Source organism: Lepisma saccharinum, chromosome 14 (genome assembly GCF_977018435.1).
Source record: "Lepisma saccharinum chromosome 14, izLepSacc3.1, whole genome shotgun sequence".
Classification (NCBI taxonomy): domain Eukaryota; kingdom Metazoa; phylum Arthropoda; class Insecta; order Zygentoma; family Lepismatidae; genus Lepisma; species Lepisma saccharinum.
The window spans coordinates 8944637-8968220 of record NC_139242.1 but is presented as its reverse complement, the minus strand read 5'-3'; the positions used below and the strand labels follow the sequence as shown (position 1 = coordinate 8968220).

At 37.8% G+C, this 23584-nt stretch overlaps 1 protein-coding gene across 1 annotated transcript in view; it reads left to right on the top strand.

Moving 5' to 3' along the window:
* Positions 1 to 23584, top strand: part of mtt (mangetout) — a 390272-nt gene that overhangs the window by 350000 nt on the left and 16688 nt on the right. The window contains exon 10 of the mRNA XM_083135134.1: positions 16060 to 17041. Coding sequence (XP_082991260.1) covers positions 16060 to 17041 — 982 coding nt within the window. The remainder of the gene's footprint in view (positions 1 to 16059; positions 17042 to 23584) is intronic.

The following is a 23584-nucleotide window of genomic DNA, read 5'->3' as shown; positions in this document are numbered from 1 at the left end:
TATTGGACTCGCTGTGTCTACCTCAATCCTATAGGTATATACATCCGTCACTCCTGAGCTTTGGCTAAATACTCCCCTATGTCTCAATAAAATATATATCTAAAATTATCCTTTTCATTTTCCGAGATCCAATGACACTCGTCCACTTTGGCTTGTATTTCTTCTTTCGATGATTTGTATTTATGGTCCTCTATTTCGACCTCTTTTTCATATTCACCGTTTACATTTTCATTTTCAATTACATCATCGTACTCTTTCTTCTTATACACTGCATCATGTTTCTGATATACAAGACTTTGCTTCCTAATGCCTAGTTTTCTCTCGGAACCTTTAATCTCTTCCTCCATAGAGATATCTACTTTCATGTTCTCCATTGATTCTAAATTTAGCGGTTTTTCTTTTATATGTATGTGCACATTGTAATTTTCTAAGAAAGGTACCCCTAGGATTATATCACACCTTAGACCCTTTATCACCAGAAATTTTACTTCAAAATTAGCTCTTCTGATGCTCATCATGATGCGTACCGTGCCCCGAATTTTGTATTCTTCAGTTCCGGCAGCCATAAATAAACTTACTTTGTCCTTTTCAGAAGTGTCTAATTTTGCTTGTGGGTATTTCTCTTTAATTCCTTGCCAACATTTAAAGCTCATTACTTCGACAACACTCCCACAATCGATCAAACATTTAACCTTAATTTCTATTATTTCTGCTTCCGCATACAATGATCTTCCAGGTTTTAAGTTTTCAAAACTCGGCTCTCCAATTAAAAAAAAAACTTCAGAATTCCTTCTTCATTTATCGTATGTTAAGCCTTCATATATTCATCATTTTTCTTTGCTCTCATACCTGGGAGTTGCTGCGAGAGCTCTACAAGTTTAGCCTCTCGACCGATTCCACGTTCCTCAACTCCTCATTTATCTGCTGCCACCCAGTATTTCCTACTTCATTCTGCACCTGGCTTCTGACTAATTCCACTGCTTCTCTTCTCTCTTCATTTATTTCAGTATCTCCCCTCTCGCTCCTCTTGTTGTAATTGTTTCCTCTAGGTTGCCTTTCTGAGTTTCTTTGATTCACATTTTGCCAATAATAATTTCTTCCTCTATATCCGCGGTTTCCTCTCCACGGTCCTATATTCCTTCGATCATAATTCCTTTGATCTTCCTGAACATAATTTCGCCTTCTGCTATTTCCGTTATCTTCTAAGAATCCTGTTCCTCTGCCTCTATATGCATTTTCTGACTTCTATGTTCCTAATCCCGAATTATTGTTTCCGGAATTTCTGCTCTGGACGTTGTTCCTCGTCATGATGATGCCTCTTAGGATAATATCTACCTTCCTTTTCCTTATCCCATGACCTTTGAGTCTCTTGCAGCATGTCATTTCTTCTGAGGTAGTCTATCAAGTATTCCACCTTCCTTATCTTTACTACAGGCACCGCTCTTTGTGTTCATATTGGTAGCGTTTGTATCACTTGTCTAACCAACTCTTCCTCATTCCATTTTTCATTCAAATTTCGGAAGCTCCTTAATGTTTCCAAGCTCTCAACCTTGGACCAATCTATATATTTTCTTTTCAATGTCTCCAGTCGCCTTTCCTTAATTTCCTCACTAGAATAATATTCCAAAAATATTTTACTAAACTCTTCGAATGTTTCAAACTTGTGCTGACTTAACTGATACCAGCCTTCCGCAGACTTTTCAAAACATCCTTCGATAAGGTACAATATCATATTTCCTGGTATCCTCATTAGCTTCACGTTAGTTGTAAGTTCCTTCAGGAATTTTCGTGGACACTTGTCAGATATATTTGCATTCAAATTGGGCAAGTGTTGTAATTCATTAGGCTTAGGGAACCTTGTTTTATATCTTCCATTGTCGCTCCCTTCTTCACTACTTTTCCATTTCCTTTTCTTCCTCTGATGATTCCTTCTATGCTTTATTTCCTTCTCTGTAGTTGATTAGTCGCTACTATATTTCCTTTTTTATTCTCCTCTTTTCATACTCTTTTTTTCCATCATTTCCTTCTCCATTGAAACCTATTGGCTTATCTTGTATTCTCTTATCCTCTATTTTAGGGATTATTCCTCTCCATTGTACTTTATTCTCTTTCTTTCCCTTGTCGATCTTACTTTCGAGGGTTTGCATCTTCTTATTACTCTCCTCTAATTCCTTCCTAACTTCTTGTCGATCTCTAATTATCATTTCTCTGAATTTCAAGGTTTATTTTATTATTGTTTGATCTGTCACAATCTTCATTTCTTCTACTCTATTTTGAAGATGTTAATATCTATCTGCTTCTTATTTGCCAAAATTTTGTTTTCTAAACTTGTACTCCTCTGCTGGCATTCTTCACTCACTCTTGAAGCTTCCTTTTCGATCTTTCTATTAGTTTCTTCATGTCTTTCATCTGCCATCCTTATTATTTCTCCTATCTTTCTCTCAAATGCTTTCCTGTTTTCTTCACATACTTCTGTCATCTCTTTTATTTTCTCTTCCAACCTTCTGCTGTTGTAATCTTGATTTTCTTTTATTTCCATCATCAATTTCATCAACATCTCCAATGTGTTTTGTTCTTCTTTCTTTCCTTCCTTTTTCTTTAACTTTGCTTTCCTGCATTCGTATCCTTCTCCCTTTCACATATCTTCTCATATTTTTCTTTCCGGATTCCTTCACATAACCAGTGTTTCATTTCTTCACATACCTTACAGTGTATTATTTCTTCCTTATTTCCTTCTTCGCCACAACATATATGTTTTCCTTCTTCCATTTTTGCTTTACTTATCTTTCCAAATTCTTATTCCTCGCGTTATTTCAACCTCTGGTCTGTATCGAGCCCCACACGTTGTTCGCCATTGATCAATGCCACGTCCTCTCACGTGCGCATCTGCCAGCTTAGCACAGGGTAGAAACATTGAGATACCTCTGGGTACAGATCAGGGTGACACTACGAATATATGGAAAGAAACAATAGATACGGAGGGTATAATTATACCCACTACGGAGGGTATAATTCGTAATATAGTCTTCAATATCATGTACAACACTAGATAACTTTGGAAATATTTTCATACAGTATTTCTCTTCTATTTCTATTTCTTATTAATTGCAGCCAATCTCCTTCTTTGGGCTCTTATTGTAATTACTAAGGTTTCTTCTTCTTACAGTTACTAAAGCATCTTCTTCTTATAATTACTAAAGCATCTTCTTCTTAAAATTACTAAGGCATCTCCTTCTTATAATTATTACGAAGGCATTTATTCTTATTATAATTTCTAAAGCTTCTTCTTCTTATAATTACATACTGTATATTTATAACCTTATTGACAAATTCCTGATGCTACTTGAGTTTCTTCATCTATGTAACATCATCCTTTCCTTTTTCGTCTTGCCAAAATAGATTCTTTAGTTTTCCTCGTTTCTTTGGCATCACCTTATACAAATTGACGGAAATATTAAGAAAATCTGTCTCCCAGATAGACAAAGAGAAAGGGGTTAGTTAAAGATCGCCGTCTGGCCGGCGCTAACCTTAACTTGGAGATGCAATAGATGCATCTACCAAAAGTGCTTGGGTGCCTGCCGTGAAATGGCGCTACACCTGGGAAAACAACCCAAAAGCCGCACGAAACTCTCAGTTCGTGGGAACCGTATTAGACTCAGAATCGTAATTACAATTCAAATTCTTTACTTTTATATAATGATCACTTATGCTATTATTGAATATTAATTACCCTTTCCACCTTATTTATATCCTGTTATTGTGCTAAGTTCATTTATTTCTTTCATTATAATTAGTATTAATATCTACAATCATTATTTCACCACATCAGCGCTTTCCCTTTTTCCTTTTTACAATGGTAGCCATTTTCTTGAGTGTTGCCATATCTAGCCCACTTTCTAAAGTGCTTTATGCATCATCAAATATAAGCGTCGTTCTTTTTGCATGCTGCCATCTATGTTACTCTACCTCAAACAACAACAATGCAGTTTGTGTACATGAAAGTTTGTATAGGTGCCAATACACGGTAAGTCAAAATGATGGACCCGATTTCAGACATTTATCTCTGAAATATAATAAACAAATGTCATTGTGAGACATGTGCTAAGAAAGGTAAACTGTCAAAGTTTTTTTTCAAACAAATCACAAGTGTTCTATGTGAGCACCTCGCGTAACACGGCACACATCAAGCCGATAGTCTATCTCCGGCCAAACCATGTGTAGCAGGTTGCTTTTCAATATCAGCAATGGCTACTGTGGTGCGGGCACGCAGGTCATCCAATGTTGTTGGAAGTGGTGGTACACTTCGCAACATCTTATTTGACCGCCCTGAAAAATTTCAAAGTCCGGAATTCGTAAATTTGGCAGCATAGCGCTCCAGAGCCAACTAAGAGTAGCCAACTTTGCAACATTTCTTCTCCCTGAATGAAAACGCTATTGTGATTTTTTTTCATGTATGTCCATTGTGAAACACTGAACAGGTTCTCATCCACATGGAAAGAATTGCGGTCACATTTGAATGCAAGAAGGCAAATTTATGATGATTTTATGCGAAATGTTTAGTAAAGATACCTTGCACAACACCAAACGATTCTGCAAAGTGTGCCTTTTCCTTGTTTCTTGGAGAAAAATGGTTCGAAACTCCGGCACAATGTTGCTTCAACTGAGATTAATGTGTTTTACTGAGCTTTCTGTTAGCAATCTCCTGGAGTAGTTGGTTAGATGACAGCACTTTCGTTTTTTTACTGTTTTCGTCAAGATGGAAACATCGTAGGTTCAAATCCCACCCTTTCCTTATTATTTCTTCGTTTTTATTTACTGAGTACAAAGTGTTCTAATAACGTAATATAACATTACATGATATTACTGTAATTATGCGATGCATGCTCAGTGGTGGCGATTGGGTTTCAAAACTGATGGGGCAAGGTGGGGGGAGGGGGCAAGGACAGTTCCTTTCCCTTGGTAGATAATGTTTAGCATAGTGCTGGGTCATCGGCACCTCCACACTCCATAATCGTCGACACTGTGCATGCCTCAAGTAATGCTTCTACTAATGTTTTTAATCTTTCAGTGATTGGCAGGATTTTAGGAAATACTTTTCCTTTTAATCAGCTGTTATATGTTAACACATATTAAGAACTTACATGTCAACTTTCTGCATCCGGAAATGCTGGACATAAATCGCATAAATATCAACGGAAATATCCAAGAAACGTAGATAAGCATTCTCGTCCAAAGCCGTTTACTTCCCGAAAAAGATTTTGCAAAGAAGTAGGTTTGAACCCATGACCTTCCATTCCATAAGCAAACGATCCCCCTACACCATACGGTTCACGTTATTTTATGCACTCTGTTTGGATCCCACTTTAAACTATAGGTCCAGGCCCGATTAGCCTTACTATGCATAAAGTTGACTTAAAACACCAAATCAACCAATTCATCTCCTTTCAGAGTGGGCCTTCTATGATACTGTAGTCGGCCAGCTTCCGAAAATACAGTTCTGCTTCGCGTATACCAGAGTGTAATTGCATTTAATATTGTGACTAATTTCACTTTAAAACCACAGATTAAAGCGATAATAGTGTCCAGAAAAAGAACCTCAAAGTAGATATTCACACAAAGTATTTTAATCCATAGCCAAACATTTCAGTTAAGAATAATATTATGCTTTTCCATTGACCGTATTTTCAATTCATGGTGAATTTGCTAAAAGGACCATGTCAAGAAATCTAAATATGTACGTTTTACTAGTAAATGCATTTAAAATGCACGAAACAACAGGGGAGGAGAAAAACAAACCTCAAAAATAAGTAAAAATGCAACAAAAACTGTTGAAAATACTGACAAATAAACTAAAAGGCCGAAAAATGAAAAAAATGTAAAATACAGTGTTTTCCGGCTCTAACTGAGGGGAAACGGACATGATATCAGGTTTAGATTTGTTTTTAAGGCTCAGAAAAAAAGTTGATTTTTCATCAACTTCCAGACCCTAATTAGTAATTATGATCATTGAAAAAGTTGGAGGTAGCTTACTTAAAATTTTCTCCCATATCTCAACTTCATAATAAAGAAAAACATCAAGTTCATGTTTCGAAAATGACTTGGAGTTTTCCACCACGAAAATATGTTTTTCATAGTTTGAAGTTCGTTAGTATTATCTTTCAAGGTTTCCATTGTTTTAATTTCACGCATATTTTATATTTCATACGTTCCTCTCTCTTTTCATACAGTCTTTGGAAAAAAAGCTGAAGTTCCTTGCCAAACGGGGTCTGATTCAAATGACTCCTTTTCGCTCTCCTGTTTCTACTTTAAACAAACAACAAAATACTTCGTAACTAAACGATTGCTTGTTCGAAACACAGAATTTTTACACAACTTACAAAATATGACAAAACGCCAATAGACATGTTCATCATTTTTCCCTTTCAGCGTTTCTCGATTTTATCTGAATTCGTTTCCTCATGAAAATTGCCATGAGGAAATTATACATATGACATTATGTGTGAATTGGTTTCTTCAAACTGGTAGCAAATTTTAACATAAGCTACCTGGAGAAGAGGTAGCGTGCTTGATTCTTACGAGGGAGGTCGTAGGTTCGATTCTCCACCTAGGCAGGATTTTTTTCAGGACTATATCGTTGGGTGTAAAGTTTATCCACCGTGCTAAGAAGTTAACATTGGTCTCTCTATTTCACGAGAGAAAAGCAAATAATAAGAGAAAGTTATTTCGATGATAGGAGGAAGTCACATGAACACGTGGAATGGGCAGAAGCAAGTTACATAGAGTTAAGTCTGTAATGGTGGTTTCGAATATTGCAAAGTTAGTGGGGAAAGTTTGTTACGTCTGATACTCGTACTTTCTGTTCAAAGAAGACAAACATTTTAGATACAAAGCAATGAGGAATTAACGATCATTATGAGGTTTTGAATTTTTTGTTTGTCACTCACTATATATAAATACTTATTAGTAGTTTCTTATCAAATCGGCCTCCGTCGCAATAACCATTTACTTATGTTAATTGGTGATTTACTACTAGTTTTAGACGCATGGTAGGATGGTGGAGAGGGGATTGACAACAGTCATTACGAAGGAACGGACATAAAATTACCAATCTTAGCAATTTCAACTCATTAAACGCTCTCCTTCTTTACAGTACTCCACTACATCACTACTTAACATGGTAGTGTTTTTTTAGTATATCGAAATCAAATAATCAATATTTTAGGTGTCAGTGAAGAACAAACAATACATAACTTAAATAACATTACACTTCGCATCCTGAATACATATATGTGATTTGTGAATTAATCATGATGTGTGTGTTAACACAACATATGAACAATAACTAAAAAGAAAAGTTTTAACTTTAAATCCTGGAAATCCCCAAGGGAAATATGCGCAGAAGGGACGTCCCTCAAGTGTGCATCGGATTCATTTCTTAAATATTCTAGTATCAACATTATCTGTTCAGCAAACAAAAAAAGAAAGAGGAGAGGGTGGGATTTGAATCGGCGACCTTTCACGCTTGATGAAAAATAAGGATAGTAGCGCCTAACCAACTGCTCTACGTTAACTTAATGACATTATACTCTTAAAAACATATTGACGTTTATGAAGAATCCCACCTTCCTGTTCTTCAAGCACATTTTCTCGACAAGTCGTGTAAAATATATGTTTTTGAGAACTGTTCGATATTATGCAAGGTATTGTAAATAAAATGTTGCATAAACTCCTCACAAATTTGCTTCTTTCTGCACAAACTTGATGGCAATTTCCTCCAGGTGGAGAAAAACTCTATTCAGTGTTTCAAACCCCCCAAATTTCAAGTCGACCAAGCAGAATCGTAAATATCCTTCAAGGTTCTTTTTCCAATTTCTTATTTCTGTTTGATTGCGTATTATAATAGCGGTTTGTAGTTTCTAAGTTCATGGAAAGTGTTAAATTCAAAAACCTATCACCTCAGCGTTTTTCGTCTAGTGTAAGGACGTACTCAAAGTTGGCTAATCTCACCTGGAACTGAAGTGCAATGTTGCTAAGTTTACGATTTCGGGACTTAGAATTCTTTCGGGGCGGTCAAATAAGATGTTGCGAAGTGTACGTAAACATAATCCTTGACAAAACCCCACATGAAGAAATCACATGGGGTCAAGTCGGGGAACAAGGTAGCCAATGAAGGAGAGGTCGATCCTCCGGAGTTGCACGGCCTATGCAACGTTGTTCCAATGTCCCATTGAGATGGTCCCGAACGCTGCCATGGTAATGCGCAGGGGCACCATCCAATTGGAGAATGAAATCTACGCTATCCTCTGCAGTCTGTGGAAGGCGCCATATTTGCAGCATATCAAGGAAAACAAGTCCTGTCACAGTACGATCATGGAGGAAACAGGGCCCATAAATCTTTTCATGGGAATGGCACAAAAAGGCATTCACTTTGGGAGAATCGCGTTCGTGTTCCACAAATTCATGGGGGTTAGTATTTCCCCAAATCCTTACGTTGTGTCCATTCACTTTCCCTGAAAGGTGAAAAGTTGCTTCATCACTGTAAATTAACCTCTCAGAGAACCCATCCGTTTCCATTAATGCGAGGAAATCAGCACAGAAGGACGCGCGCAAAGCATAAACAGTGTATTTTAAGGCTTGAACTAGTTGCAAGCGGTAATGTTTCATTTGTAAACGTTTCAGCAGAGAGTTTTCTCTCGAAGTTGAAGTTCTTTCGGTGCTCGGTAAGTTGCGAAAAGTTGCTGCAAGGTTAACCTGTCGCGAGGCTTAGCTGTTCCCTCCGAGAAACAAAGCGCCAGTGGCTTAGATGCCGCCCCAGCAACCCCCGCATTGCGGGGGAGGGTGAGGTGTAGGGGCTCCGATGTGTTCTGTACTTCTGAAATTTCATATAATCCCAGAAATGTTACAGGTAGTGCCGCTTATTTAAAACATGGATTTACGAAACAGAAATCTCGATCCAAGTAACATATTATATAACGACGTCTGCGATAATAAGCAGTGGCGTTTTATCTCAGCAAGAGGGGGATGGGCAGAATTACTTACTCACAGATGGCAATCGATAGAAAAATTATCTCATCTCTTACCTTTATAGCTACGTAGTTTATCGTAAACGTGGCGTCAAAATGAAATTGAAATAAGATCAGATATAAATATCCAACATTGTCCACACGTCTTATGTTTTCCTTCAAAGAGGCCCAAAACTTCACGAGGTGGAGCCCAGGGTTAATTATACCTTTTGCCCTTAAGCCCAATTACTTTTATTCCGCCACGAGCGTACACAGTGCTCAATGTGAAAACTTCTACCTGCGAATTTGCTTGTTCGAGTTAGGGTATAGGAGGAAAGATCCTTACATGGATCAACGGGAAGACAATGCAGAAGGTGGAGGAGGATGCTTCTGCAAATTATCCTAGCTGGGGGGGCGGGTGATGATTTGATTTTGCACTCCCCTCTTACACACGCTCTTCGCTCACTGATTAACAAAATGTTTATTGTTTCATGAAAAAGTCTCAAAGAAATATGAGTGATCTATCGAAGAGAAATGGCATCGTTAAAACTATGAATAATTGACCTTATGATGTTAGGTCACCATCGACAACAAGCAAAACTGAAATGATAAGTTTGGTTGAGTATATAACTCACTATTTGTATAAGATGCGTAATGTGAGCGGCTCTTACAAGGAATATTAGCCTGGCGCAGCCAGGCTTTGGGGGCTGAAGGTGCATTCACCTCAAAGTCCAAAAGAGGAGTGCTTACCACTAACCAATTTCCACAAACAGTATTTATACATGTGTATTGTATGTAACCTAATGTTTTAAAAGAAATGTTTCGAGGAAAAAATACAAATGATCTCGATCAAAACATTTGACTGTGTGAAGCCTCCCTCCTCCAAAAAAAAGTAACCTGGCTGTGCCACTGCGATGAAGCAAGATAATATATTTCTAACTTATTCTTACAGTTATTGATCAGAGATTCAGACTGTTCTGATTTAGTTTCGAGCAGGGACGTAGCTAGGTTGATAAGTTTGGAGGGGGGGGGGGGGGCAAATGTCAGAATTTTCTCTATCGAACCCTTAAGAAAATGTATAACAAACAACGTCCTGTGTACATGTATACTTATGTGTACATGTATACATGCATATATATATATATATATACACGTGTGTGTGTGCCGGCATCCATGCCAGAGTGGTTATCACAGCGCACTATGACGTCAGGGGTCCCAAGTTTGAATCCCGGCCTGGACATGGGTGTTTGTGAGTGTCTTCATCAATCCCATCGTATCATCACTCATCCTCATAATCGCGATTAGCTAGAAGTGCCACAAAAGCGAAATAACATGAACCAAACCACTCATATGAGTGTGCGTGTGTGTGTGTGAGAGAGAGAGAGAGAGAGAAGTTAAATTTATAAACAATTCATATATACACACACGCACCACACACCAGCATTCGCAGGATGTTTGGTGGGGGGGTAAATGTACAAGTCACACAAATAAGTAGTTCGACGAAAACTGAACGAGAAATGCGTATCATCTTCCGCAATCCTTTCTCCAATGTTCACTGAAAATAACGAAGAGTGCTCTTCGAAAACACAATCATTGCATTACCAAGATCCATTTTTAGAAGATCTATCTACAATATCTAACTACAGTACCCTCACCAAAGGCAACCATCAAAATTGGCATAACAGGTTTCACCAACGTCTTTAAATGAGTTAATCACGCATATTCATACTCAGGCAATGCGTAAATGAAATTCAAGCAATTTCGTGAAAATTATTAACAACAATTGTTTAATTAACTGTAATCACATTTTAAATTTTGCGTACATGAAGAGACCAGAGAACAATCTCTATTAAGAATTTCAATAGACGTAGTCGCACTTACTTTACACAATCTTTGATTACGATTATAACAATGTTTTAATACAAAAATAAGAAAGATCAACAACCACGACTCTTCCAGGAGTCGTCCAACATGTATATAAATATATTCACAAGTTAGGCGTAAAAGCAACTATACGCGACCCAGCGCGTGCTTCCATACACCAATACTATCTATGGCGTGATTCTACTACTAAGCTCAATCTCAAAACTTATAATTTACAATTAAATAGTACGCAATACATATCCTTGCATCTATTTGCTTTATAGTGCTCGTTTGGGATAATTTGGGATCAAAATTGAAGGTCACCAGAAATTTCGCTTTTGATCTGCATTACGCATGTCATTTTCGTATAAGTAATCACTCAGTATTGGTGACCTGCCACCAAACACCAATTGTACAATTTAAGAAAATATCGGTTCATTACGTTCCTCTCTTTACACTCTTAATGCTGAATGTTGATAGTCTCGATTGCCTCAAGTACGTAAATGCGACGGTGACGTAAATGCTTCCGGGACACGTGCAATTTAAATCCATATATATGTTAACGATACGTGAAGTACATAATATTAAACACACCTTGCTTATTTTAAAGCGCACAGTGAATTCCCAACGAGAGACTGGTGGGGTTGGGGTTTGATGGCCGAGTAACTGTTCATTTTACTTTTGCCAATTTCGACACAAAATAATAAAGCACCACACGTACCTGCATTTTGCGTTATTTCGTCCAATCGATTAACAATCGACGGCAATCTAGGAACGTAACATGCAACCTTCTCCTTCATAAAATGCATGCTATATTTCGGGAAATTCCAAGTTTTCGTCCTGGTAAATCATTCGTGCGGATTTTGGCGATGTTCTCGAAGTTTCTCTGCATGCGTTTGCTTATCGTAGACTTTCTTGTACGTGTTTCCAGCAACTTACCAACACTTGTACCCTAAAAATGAAGTTCGTTTCTGCAGTCAAATCCACTTCGCAGCTCGGTCAAAATCCGATCAAAGTACTTCATAATTGCAACGCTTACGTAACCTTTACGATGGAAGAACGTGCTACCTCATTGAACGCCGTGCACGAAACTTCAGAGGCGGGGGGAGGAAGAATAGCAAACAGCTGTATGCGATGCGTGATAAGAATGAACTGCCGTTTTCTTCCACTCGATTGGTGCGACGTCATCGCCCGGTAACGCATCAAGTTCAATGCCACTATGTGCTGCCATGTAGTGGGGGTTTGCAGAATTAACGTCATTTCTTCCGCTGCACAACAAAATGCGAGTAGGAAATTCGCGACGCGGAAGATTGTGGACGATTTCATAAGTAAGTTGAAATAAATCGCCACAGAAAGCAATGAATATTCTAAGATTTTGGGCAAAAATTGCTGACTACTTGCAACCAGATGTCTTGCAACATCATTTCTTGATTATGTTTTGGACTATTGATTTCTTAGAAACCATCACCATTTAACCATGTATCTGCAGATTGTGTACAGTTCAAACAATCCACACAGACGATTTTTATTCCATAGAAGCATATCCACAAACTTCCACGCTATTGTTAGTCAAATTTCTTGTCCTTTTTACAAATTTCAAGGTATTCTTAGAAGTCACGTCAAATAAATTCTCAAATGTTCATCTGCAAAAGGAACAAATTATGATTTCTCTGAAAATCAATCCATACTAATTTGTAAATTCTCAGTAAACACGCAAACTAGTGTTTGGTAGACGGTTAGGACTTTACCCTTCTAGCTGTTAGGGTGTACTTTTACACTTTAAATACATAAAGCACCATCATATTGGAAATGCTGCACTATCATAACAATGCATTCTAAATTGTGAAAGAACGAGAAAACCGATGAGTCTTATACAGCTTATAAATCCGGTTTTCTGACCTGATTCTGTGAAAGAAGATAACATAACGTTGTCCACAACTTGCACAAAATTCGGGGATCTCACATTAAATCCATTCCAATCCAACCTAAATTAGCTTAACCTACTAAATGCATTAAAAATTTGCGAGATTTATGAACCGTGTTCAAGTTTCAAAAACAAGAAGGAGAAAAATCATGTTCAAAACAGGTCAGAAACGACTCGTTCCAACCATGTACAGGGGCAATGTGAAACACTATAATGAACGACTGATTTTTAATACAAATTCCGAAGTACCTACATTTGAATAGCACCAGTGAAATACGATGTCACGACTCTGCGTGGTCATCACATTTAGCGATCGTGCGTGATAGACATATTATTTAATATATAATTATTAATGCTTGCGAAATGCCCTGAGAGGCTTACTCTTTTGATTTATCTTTTATCTAATTTCGAGTGCATTGTTGTTAAGCATGAAACATATATTGTTGTGGCACACAAGTTTTGATTAAAGAAAGCATGCTAAATGCCCTGCGTGGCTTACGCATTTAGTTATCTTTTGTGCAGTAATTGTTGTTTAATATGTAACTTGCATTGTCGAATCTCTTTGTCTTGTAAATTCTTTAATGTAACGTTTTTAGTTTAGCACACAAGTGTTAAGTTTATATCGTCACATGTTAGTGGTTTTTACAATACAAAAATTGATAATTTATAACGCATGAGTTGCATCTCGTGAATTGAAGGGAGTTTGCAACGCTGCAGCCGGAGAGAGACGAGAAATGGATGTATAAACCCGTGGACCTCAGGGAGAAGGTCGACACAGTACATATGCTAAACGATTCCCAGAAGCAGAAGTTGTTAAACGTGCTGATTAAATTTTTGGAAGTATTCTCAGAGAAGCCCGGATCAATGAAAAGTGCAAAGTATGAATCCTTCTGAAGAGTAACGAGCCAGTTCACCGTGGTAGTCAGACGCGGTACCGACTGAGCCACCGTATCCAGTACCGCTTTCAAAACGGGCAGCTCTAGAGGAAGAACCCAGCTTATGGAAGACCTGGAACATTATTTAACCATCTGTATCACCCTACCTGAATCCATTGCTAGTCGTGGACAAAGCTGATGGAAGTGTGAGACCATGCCTGGATTTTCGACAATTGAATGCATTGATGATAGTTCCCAAAAGTTCGTTTCCACCCATTGATGAATCCTTACAGAAGTATAAACAAGCCTGGTATTTCACGAGTTTGGACCTGGCCTCTGGCTATTTGCAAATTCCTTCGAAGCCAGAATGCCGAAGGTACACTGCGCTTTCATAGAAAGGTTGCCAATACGAATTTTTGAAGATGCCGTATGGTTTATCTAACACTGTATCTGTCATGCATCAAGTTTTTGGCCCTGAAATAGAAAATTATTTGACAGTTTACATAGATGATCTTCTAATCTTTGATGCGTATTTCAGGAACCACCTTCAGCACAAAAAAGCAGTATTACTCAGACTAGAAGAAGTAGGACTAAAAGTAAAACTTCGAAAGTGCAATTTTGTAAAGAGTGAACTAGTGTATTTATGACATGTGACCAGATAAAAATAGACGCGAAGAAGAATGAAGCCATCTTGAATTTTCCCTTGCCAAAGAAGAACAAGGATATCCGGAAGTTTTTAGGACTAGCCAATTGGAGGCGAAAATTTATAAAGGATTTTTCGGCTAAAACAGAACCTTTGCTGAAATTGCTTTCCAAAAGTGCTCAGTGGACTTGGAGTACGTTTCAAAAATCAGCTTTAGACCTGCTCAAGCAAGAATTAGTAACCGCTCCTGCTCAAAGCTCCAGTCAGCAAGCACACATGACGTGGCCAAAGGCTACGTTGAAAGTGCGGGAGTCAATGTCAAGTTGTTTGTTGTTCCACAAAGTTTGGAAAGCATTAGTTACCAGAACTGATAGATTTGTATTTGTGGATCTCCATATAAAACTATGTTGAATTAACTTAACTCTCTATCCATCTTAAACCCGAAGGTTTATGGCTTAAGCAACACAAGCCTTCCATCTGTCCCTCCTCTGGACAAGATCAATCCAATCTTTTCCATCCTTACCAATTTCCCTTAGGTCCATCTCAACGTTATCCCTCCATCTTCGTCTTGGCCTTCCTCCAGGTCTCTTACCTTCAGGCTTCCCAGCAAGAATCCTGTAAACTCTTATTTCCTCTTCCATCGTGCCACAAGGCCTTCCCACCTAAGTCTTCCTGATTCTAATAATATCTGGACAGGGATACAAATTATGTAACCAACTATATTCCTATGGATTTTATTTTCAAATACTCTTAATTTGTTTTCCTCTTTCTAATGTAAGGGACCAAGTTTCACATCCGTACAATACTACAGGCATCTTGTATATTTTAACTTTTAGTTTCTTAGCTGTTAAACGAGAAGATAAAAGCTTATTGAGAGAGAAAAGTAACATGTATTTCCTGAATTAAGTCTGAAGAGAACGTAAACCTATGGTGGCAATTATTAAGTGTATAGAAGAAAATTAGATGTATATGAGAGACTGGAATATCTTACCTAACAATAGTAATCTGTTCGTAAATATAAATTTTACTACATTCTTTGAAAATATAGATAGGTATATTGGAATTGTTTTATCACTGTAACAGAAATTATACAGGGTGTCCATAATTCATTCACTCCATAACATATCAGAGTATCTTTACTGTAAAATGTTTCTGGGAAACACAAAACATGGAATTACATTAATTGACTCAAGTAATTTAGTAAACATAGTTCTCATTATTAATAAACTTGTACATGAGCACATTGAGTGGCTTTGACAATATAAAGTATATTGATGAATTCACTCCACGTGTTGCGGATCATATCCACGTTGATTGATGGCACAACCTCCTCGATCCTGGAGTTCAATTCCACCAAGTACGTAACTTTCTTGCTGTGGACGATGTCCTTCACGTAACCCCCATTAAGAAATCTAGGGGCGTCACTAGATTTTGTTTCCCACAACCACGAAACACACATCGTCTTTTCCTGCACCGTCGCCAAATGTATTTTCACACTTTTACTGTTTGGCTGCAATGCATGATGGTAGGTAGTTGCACCCCACTTGCATAGAAAGTTTTTTATGGACAACATTTATGGGGTGAATAATATCTAGACACGCTGTACTTCAGCAGTACTTCTTCTTATTCCGCACCTTTGTAAAAAATACTTTTATATTATTTGCATACAAAATTATTGTCAATGGAGTTAAACTGTAACATTACATGAACGGCCACTTTGTTCCTAATTTATGTTTTTACATTTTATTGCAGATACGACATCTGTTGGATGAAACTCAATGTGTAAACTGTCCCGAGGGAACTATCCCTGATCCTACACACGTGGAATGCACGCCGATCAGAGAAGTGTATCTGAGACCAGAGAGTGGCTGGGCGATAGGAGCCATGGCTTTCTCGACGTCAGGCATCTTCGTCACGTTCTTCGTGGTGAGCGTCTTCTTCAGGCATCACAACACTCCAGTCGTGAGGGCGTCAGGTCGAGAGCTGAGCTACGTTCTGCTGGTTGGAATTCTACTCTGTTACTGCATGACGTTCATTCTCATACTGAAACCTACCAATGTAGTTTGCGGAGTGCAGAAGTTCGGGATAGGGTTTTCCTTCGCTGTGATGTATGCTGCTCTTCTTACTAAAACAAACCGCATCTCGAGGATTTTCAATGCTGGCAAAAAAACTACCAAGAGACCTAGTTTCATCTCCCCCCGATCGCAGCTGGTCATTTGCAGCGGGTTAATCGGTTTCCAAGTGCTTGTCAACGGGGTTTGGATTTTCGTGTCTCCGCCGAAAGCCATACATCACTATCCCACGCGAGATGACAATCTCCTGGTGTGTTCTTCGTACATCAATGCCTCTTACATGATTGCCTTCAGTTATCCTATCTTTCTTATCATCGTGTGTACTGTTTACGCCGTGCTGACAAGAAAAATCCCGGAAGCCTTCAACGAGTCCAAGTACATAGGATTCACCATGTACACCACGTGCGTCATTTGGCTGGCCTTTGTTCCTATATACTTCAGCACGGCAAATCACGTCCCGCTTCGAATAACTAGCATGAGTGTCACCATCAGCTTAAGTGCGACGGTCACCATAGCCTGTCTCTTCACCCCCAAGCTCTATATCATTTTAGTGCACCCGGAACGCAACGTTCGTCAGAGCATGATGCCAGCTCGATACAGTGCCATCAAGAACAATTTAAGTAGCTCATCACAACGTGTGGACTCAGGAACGCAAAGTGACGGTAGGTATTTTCTTGTTCGTATTTAGGACTCGGAATAGAAAGCTGGTGCAGGGTGTCCCAAAAATCACGCAACCGAGACTTCTCCCTTCTCAGCGAGGGGGACAGAGTCATAGAAACTATTATTATTATTGTTGTTATTATTATTATTATTATAATTACTGTAATTATTTTGTTGTTGTTCTCAATACTACCACTACTAGTACTTTCCTTACAAATCATAAAATTGAATTGAAAATATTCTGTCGTTGTATACAAGCTCAGACTCGAGTGTACTATTTAGATAGAAAGTGGATTCGCCTTTCATCCTTTAATAAACATCTATCACTTTATTGATGATCAGTTCCTTGTCTTTTTGTACTTTTTCACAATGCACAGATTCCAATTAAAATCAGAGACTTCTTAATCTACTGTCCCTCTGATACATGGTTTTTACGTGCGGAAGAGTACTGTAAAATAATGGTAATAATAATAATAAAAACAATAATGATGATGATAATAATAATAATAACAGTTGCTCTAATATATAACACAAAAATATATTAAAAAATATCGGTACAATTCCACTATTCGAATTACATTTACTCTATGCAGAAATCTCAGAAGGCGGAGGGGGGACACTTCCCCTCTGCGGCCGCCCTTGTCTGCCATCGTTGACGTTTCTATCCATTAATGGTCCAGTCATCAAAGATCAACCTGCCGAAAAGTATGCAGCCTTGTGGAGTAAAGAAGGTTACCGTTCAGGAACTGACCAACCTCCCCAAGCCGAGACTATTTTGAACTTAAGTTATCATGGCATAGTGCTACTTTACATTTATTAAATACATTTGTAGGTAGGTTAATGGACATTACGTTTGAACTTGGCAATTAAAATATGGAGTGTAATATTATCATAACATTTAGTGACCTAGGTTATATAACACTCAAACTTATAGTTTAGTTCACTGGCTGACAACCGGCTAGAAATGGACCAGAGCTCTCGGGAATTGTTCGAGAATATTTGGAACGTTACCGTTCCGTCTCGTCACAAATGGCAATGGACCTTTACGATTCGTTTATTATTATTATTATTATTATTATTATGTTTAGATACTTCACTACATTTTCCTTTTCGGTGTTAATTAAATTGTTATTGTTAACATCCTTTATTAGTACTTATTGTAACCGTATTGCACTGCCTCTACGGTGCTGGGATCGTATCTGGGTGGCGTTAGCTGATCGCTCCTCGCTTATGCTTATGTTCATCTGGAAAGGTACCTAGATACATGTTAATCTATACAGGTCTTAAATGAATGGCGACACACATAAATTGGGTTTTATGATCTATAAGACAACCGGCAGGGATATAATTAGAGAAAGGGAATTACCTGTCTCGTCCTACAATTGTTCATCAGTCAGTCCTCTCAATCGTTCCTCCTCCTTCTTTCAAAGTCAAACACCGAAATCTCACTCTCTCTCCTGAACTCCTATTACTTTCCTCCTACTCCCAAAGCCAAACACCGACTGTCCATTCCTCTCACCTCCGATCTCCTACCATCGCTCTCTCCCCTACTTCCTTTTTACAACTCATGATACTGGAAATGTACTGCTGTCATAAACTATTATTTGTACATCCTGCCTTCTACGAAGGCCAGGGTAGCTCAGGAATGTGAGGTACACTACATAACATTTATTAGAAATTAGAAATTCTTTATTCATGGGCGAAATTCACCCTATGAATGCTCTACCACTTAACCTGGCCAAAACTTGTAAAATGAAGCAAATATACAATACTAATTAATTAATTGTTAACTAAATAGTAAACATAATTAATCCATTACATTTATCCCTATTAATATTTCAGTAACTAACATTGTGAAAAAGATAAAGACAAATTTACTCATTCACGCACATCAAAATATTCGCTTTGGGTTCAAATCTGCTCATTTATTTGCTTTCGACTTCAACGTAAGTATTCTGATCTAATCATGTGTATCGAGGATCTGTCCCTGCTCATCGAAAAGTGTTTTGTTACTCCCTTTTAAAGCTGTTGTATGTCGCACACGAGGTAGCAGCGCATTCCAGCAAGTTTCAGAAGCAACTTTGAAAGATTACAGGAATAGGGACTGGTTAAGTTTCATCAAGTGTCGAGACGTGTGTTGTGTCTGTTGTGTCTAAATTGGAGTCTGTCGTACAGTCACGGACACTTCTGGGTTGTAACGACCCTATTGAAGAAGCACTGAAGCAAGCCATCCATGTCTGACCACCAAGCACCTTGTGACTAGACAACCCAACCAGCATTGCAATTCTGCGGCTTGTATACCAGTCACGGGTCTACATCTCTGTAAATTGAGTAGTGATGCCAAAGAGAAATACGAGATGAAGATTGTCGATCGTAACGTCTCGTGTTCTCGACATGGAATAATACTCGGTCCACGTTACGTTCCATTATTTAATGTTGTTTGGGAACGAACCTGACGGACTGGGTTTATATTTTCACTCCTTGCATTACAGTAAATTCCATATTTTACAATTATATTAATGCTTTGAACGAAAATAATACCCAGAAAAACATCGAACACACGTTCACGCCATTCTTCTCACACACATGCACGTGAAAACAAACACACAAAGCTAAGTTTTAACTTCCAAGTGAATGTCCAAATAACAGTAAATGGAGAAGCACGATGTGCGAAACATGGGATTTTTCACAAAAAGAATGAAGAAGTATGTAATATTGTTTTCTAGGCATTTTGACGAATGGGTACACACATCAAATTTGTTCGTTTAATCTGTATTTTCATTCTTCTAATAAGTTCTCTATCGCAAAGGGATATAGAGATTCTCTATCTATGCGATGGATATCTTCTCAATGGTTACGTAGCTACGATTCTCTAGTCCCTTCCACCCACTTGTCTTATTTATTTACTTCATTTCATATCTACCGAAAACACACAGACATATTTTTGAACAAGAAACACACCTCGCGTCTAAGATTCCAGACTCGAGTTCTGGCTCTTTTTTTTGCGAGGGTGATTATTCTTGTGTGTCTGTTTATCATCTTTGTCAAAAAATATTCCTCATTATTGCCGTGATTAAACTAGGAGAGACCAAAGCGACTGAAATAACAAAAGTACAGAAAATGCAAGACACATCTGCCTAGGCATGTTATACCTTGGGAAATAGCAATCTGAAAATGAACTTGCGTTTCAGTCGACTACTTGCGAAAGAGTTTAGTGTTGTCTCATTTGGAGTGTTAGTTATCGTGTCGAACTAGCATGCGGGCAACCCGAGTTCGAGCCCAGCGGAAGGAAAGATTTTTTTGTCTAATTTCATCCAACCTTATTTATAAAACTGAGGTTTCTGCAAAACCTTTTAAATTGCATGCCACTTCGTATGTTGTTAATCTGAAAGCAGCAAAGATGAAAATTTGATGTTCCGAAGCGACGATGTATTTGTGTATGTGTTGAAAAAACGCAGTTATTTATTAGCGAAAAACATGCAGCCACGTGATCATTGAGAACGCTTTCTAGTTGTCAGTGCTAATATGGCAGTAGCTACAGTCTGTCAACACACACCAACTTTCACGTTTCCCGTAAAATGATTACCTTTCCACGTATCAAAATCATGAGTGCTGTCTAAAGCAATACTTTGATACTTGCGTTTGCATGTTCGAATCTAAAGTAATACGAAACTTTTTTTTCCCAACAAATGACATTGAAACCATTAATAACAGTTTGCAATGTGATATTGATATCATATATGGAAAGAATAAAAATGGAGAATTTCGCTTAAAACGGCTTATAAATAAGGAGCGGAAGTTGATGAAATGTCATCTTTTTTCTGACATTTCGGACACGATGCCCATTAAATATACTCAATATTACACTTCATCTAGAACCCAAAAAAGGTAATTCTAAAGTGCATTTCTTGCATTTGTTGCCATTTGTCAGGTTTTAGGCCATTTTCTCCGATTTTCGGAATTTTCCCGTCATTTTTTGCAATATTCGGTATATTGTCTCATCATATTTTGTCACTTCTTTAATTTTGGTAATATTCTTGAATCTTTTCACCAAGGTTAATATATGCCTATATATATCTCGCAGGATTGCAATTTACGAGCAAAAGAAAACTGAACTGGTGACAATCTTTGTTGTGTCGGGGGTATCCACCAGGTGCCCGTCTGGGGCAAACTCAGATTTAAGATCAGATAAGGAGAGGCTGGAAATATCATAGCTTTTTTTCGCTTTTAGGTTTAGGCAAAGCACCTAGAAAGTTGGCATCGGTGGACAAGAAAGATACTTTCCTGTACGTAGCGAGTTACACAATATGTTCCCTTGTACAAAAGTACCAAAGTAGCTATGTATATTCATTCGCTTGTTATTTCTTTAGATGCTTTTGTTTTACAATTTCTTTCAAAAGTTACATATTTACATATTCTACAATATTTTCCGATGTGAAAAGTAATTAATAGTTTACAAAATTGATTTCTTAAATATGTACGTACACGTTGATGTACTTTTTATAATTTTAAAATTTGATACAAATTTTAATTTGAACAAGTTATGTCCTTACAACTATGTTGAATATGTTCAAATAAAATAAATATCTAGCAGAATTCTTGATATTACTTGGATACTCGATTATTATACATTCTTTGATACAACATATTTAGTTATATATCCTTTCGATAATACATATTTAGGTATGATTTATCAATTATAGTTACATATATGTACATATTTTTTACTTTGATATTACATAATAATTCGGGGTCTACTTATCATAGTATGATAGAGTCTTGTTGCCTTTATCCTTTTCTCTTTCTGCTTCTCGATTTACCTTCTTATTTGTTATCATGTCTTGTGGAATCGATCGTTCACACAGAGGTATCCTCCTGTTTAAGATCGATCATTACTCAAATTCGGGTTCTGACCCTTTCCTCTCTGTCCGAATTAACACAAGAGCAAAATTTCAAACCAGTCAAATCATTAATCCAATTCCTGATCATGCAAAAAATAACAACCTTCAAATATGTTTCACTCGCTCAAACTGATTGATTTTATATATTTTACTTATTTGTGCCACTTTTGGATAATTTGCGAAGATGGGGATGAGTGATGATGTGATGAAATTGATGAATGGACACTCACAAACATCTATGTTCAGGCCGGGATTTGAACCCGTGATCCATGGCGTCGTAGCGCGAAGTGAAATACAAACTTTGTGTTGCTTAACTTTAGAGAGACAATTGAGTGGATTTTGAAATTTCGATTTTTTTTTTTTTTTTTGTAATATGGGAGAGTAGAATGTCATTTTATAGGTTTTCAAGCAAGCTGAGTGGTCTCCCCGATGGCGCAGTGGTAGCGTCGCCGCCTTGTAATCAAGGGGTCCCGGGTTCGATACCCGGTGGAGGCACAAGTGGTTCGGATCCCACTTTAAACTGTAGGTCTAGTCCAGAATAGCCTTACTGTGCATAAAATGGACTTACAACAACAAATCAATCAATCAAGCAAGCTGAGCTTAACGAAAGCACACATTATGCTCTAGAAATAAGAATAAATGAAATGTGGCCTTTCAATTTTGAAGGAGGAGGCCTTAAGACTGAAAAGAAATGTAATATTTCTTTTTGCTTTATTTGTCATTTCAATCAAACGTTTAAACATAAATTGTTTCTCTTGCATTTTAAAAATGTACAGTTATTGATGTTTCAAACTCTTCAAGGACTTACCATAGCTCGTAGGCACTTCTGGCATGTGCAGCGTGGAACAAAATTAGTAGGTCTTATATGTTATGTTATAATAGTATTGTAAGTAGTCTTATTGATATCTTCTAAGTGTTATTATTAAACATATTATTATTATTAGATTTGTTACTATGTCGTTATATTATTCTTATTATTAATAACTCAGTAATACTCAGCGGTGAACGATGAGACTCGGCGAATTGCACAGACTCCTCTCAGGTACAAGGATAGTGTTAGGCAAAGACAATGCTTCATAGCACAGAGGAATAAAACCATATTATTGCAGTAGACAAAACGAAAGGATTTATTCTTTATTTATTGCGATTATAATGCAAACAGGCTTAGTACGAAGGTGAGGATTTCGCTTTGACGATGACTTGACTCAACTAAAACGCATAAACTCAATGCGTGGCTATCGGCATGCCTATGGTCAAATAGGTTTAGCTTGTGCCCCGAACTACCACACCAAGAGTGATGTAATAATAACTGAGCCAATGTTTGCTCTTAGCCTTTTATTCCACATTAATCCTTAAGCTAGCTTTATTTCTTAACGTAGAATGGTTGCAGTATTTTACATAGCATCAATGCATGGCCATCGGCATACCTATGGTCACATAGGCTTAGCTTGCGCCCCGAACTACCATACCAAGATGTATTCACAACACCGAGGAGCTATTTTGAAGTTAAAATTTTTCAACGATCTGTGGCATTCACTGGATCTTTGCTGTTACGTGGGATCTTACCGTGAATGCAGTAAGACCCAGATGATCGAGCAAGGGCGTTCAGGTTTAGGTCCCCCTATAATCTCCCTATTCAACCCC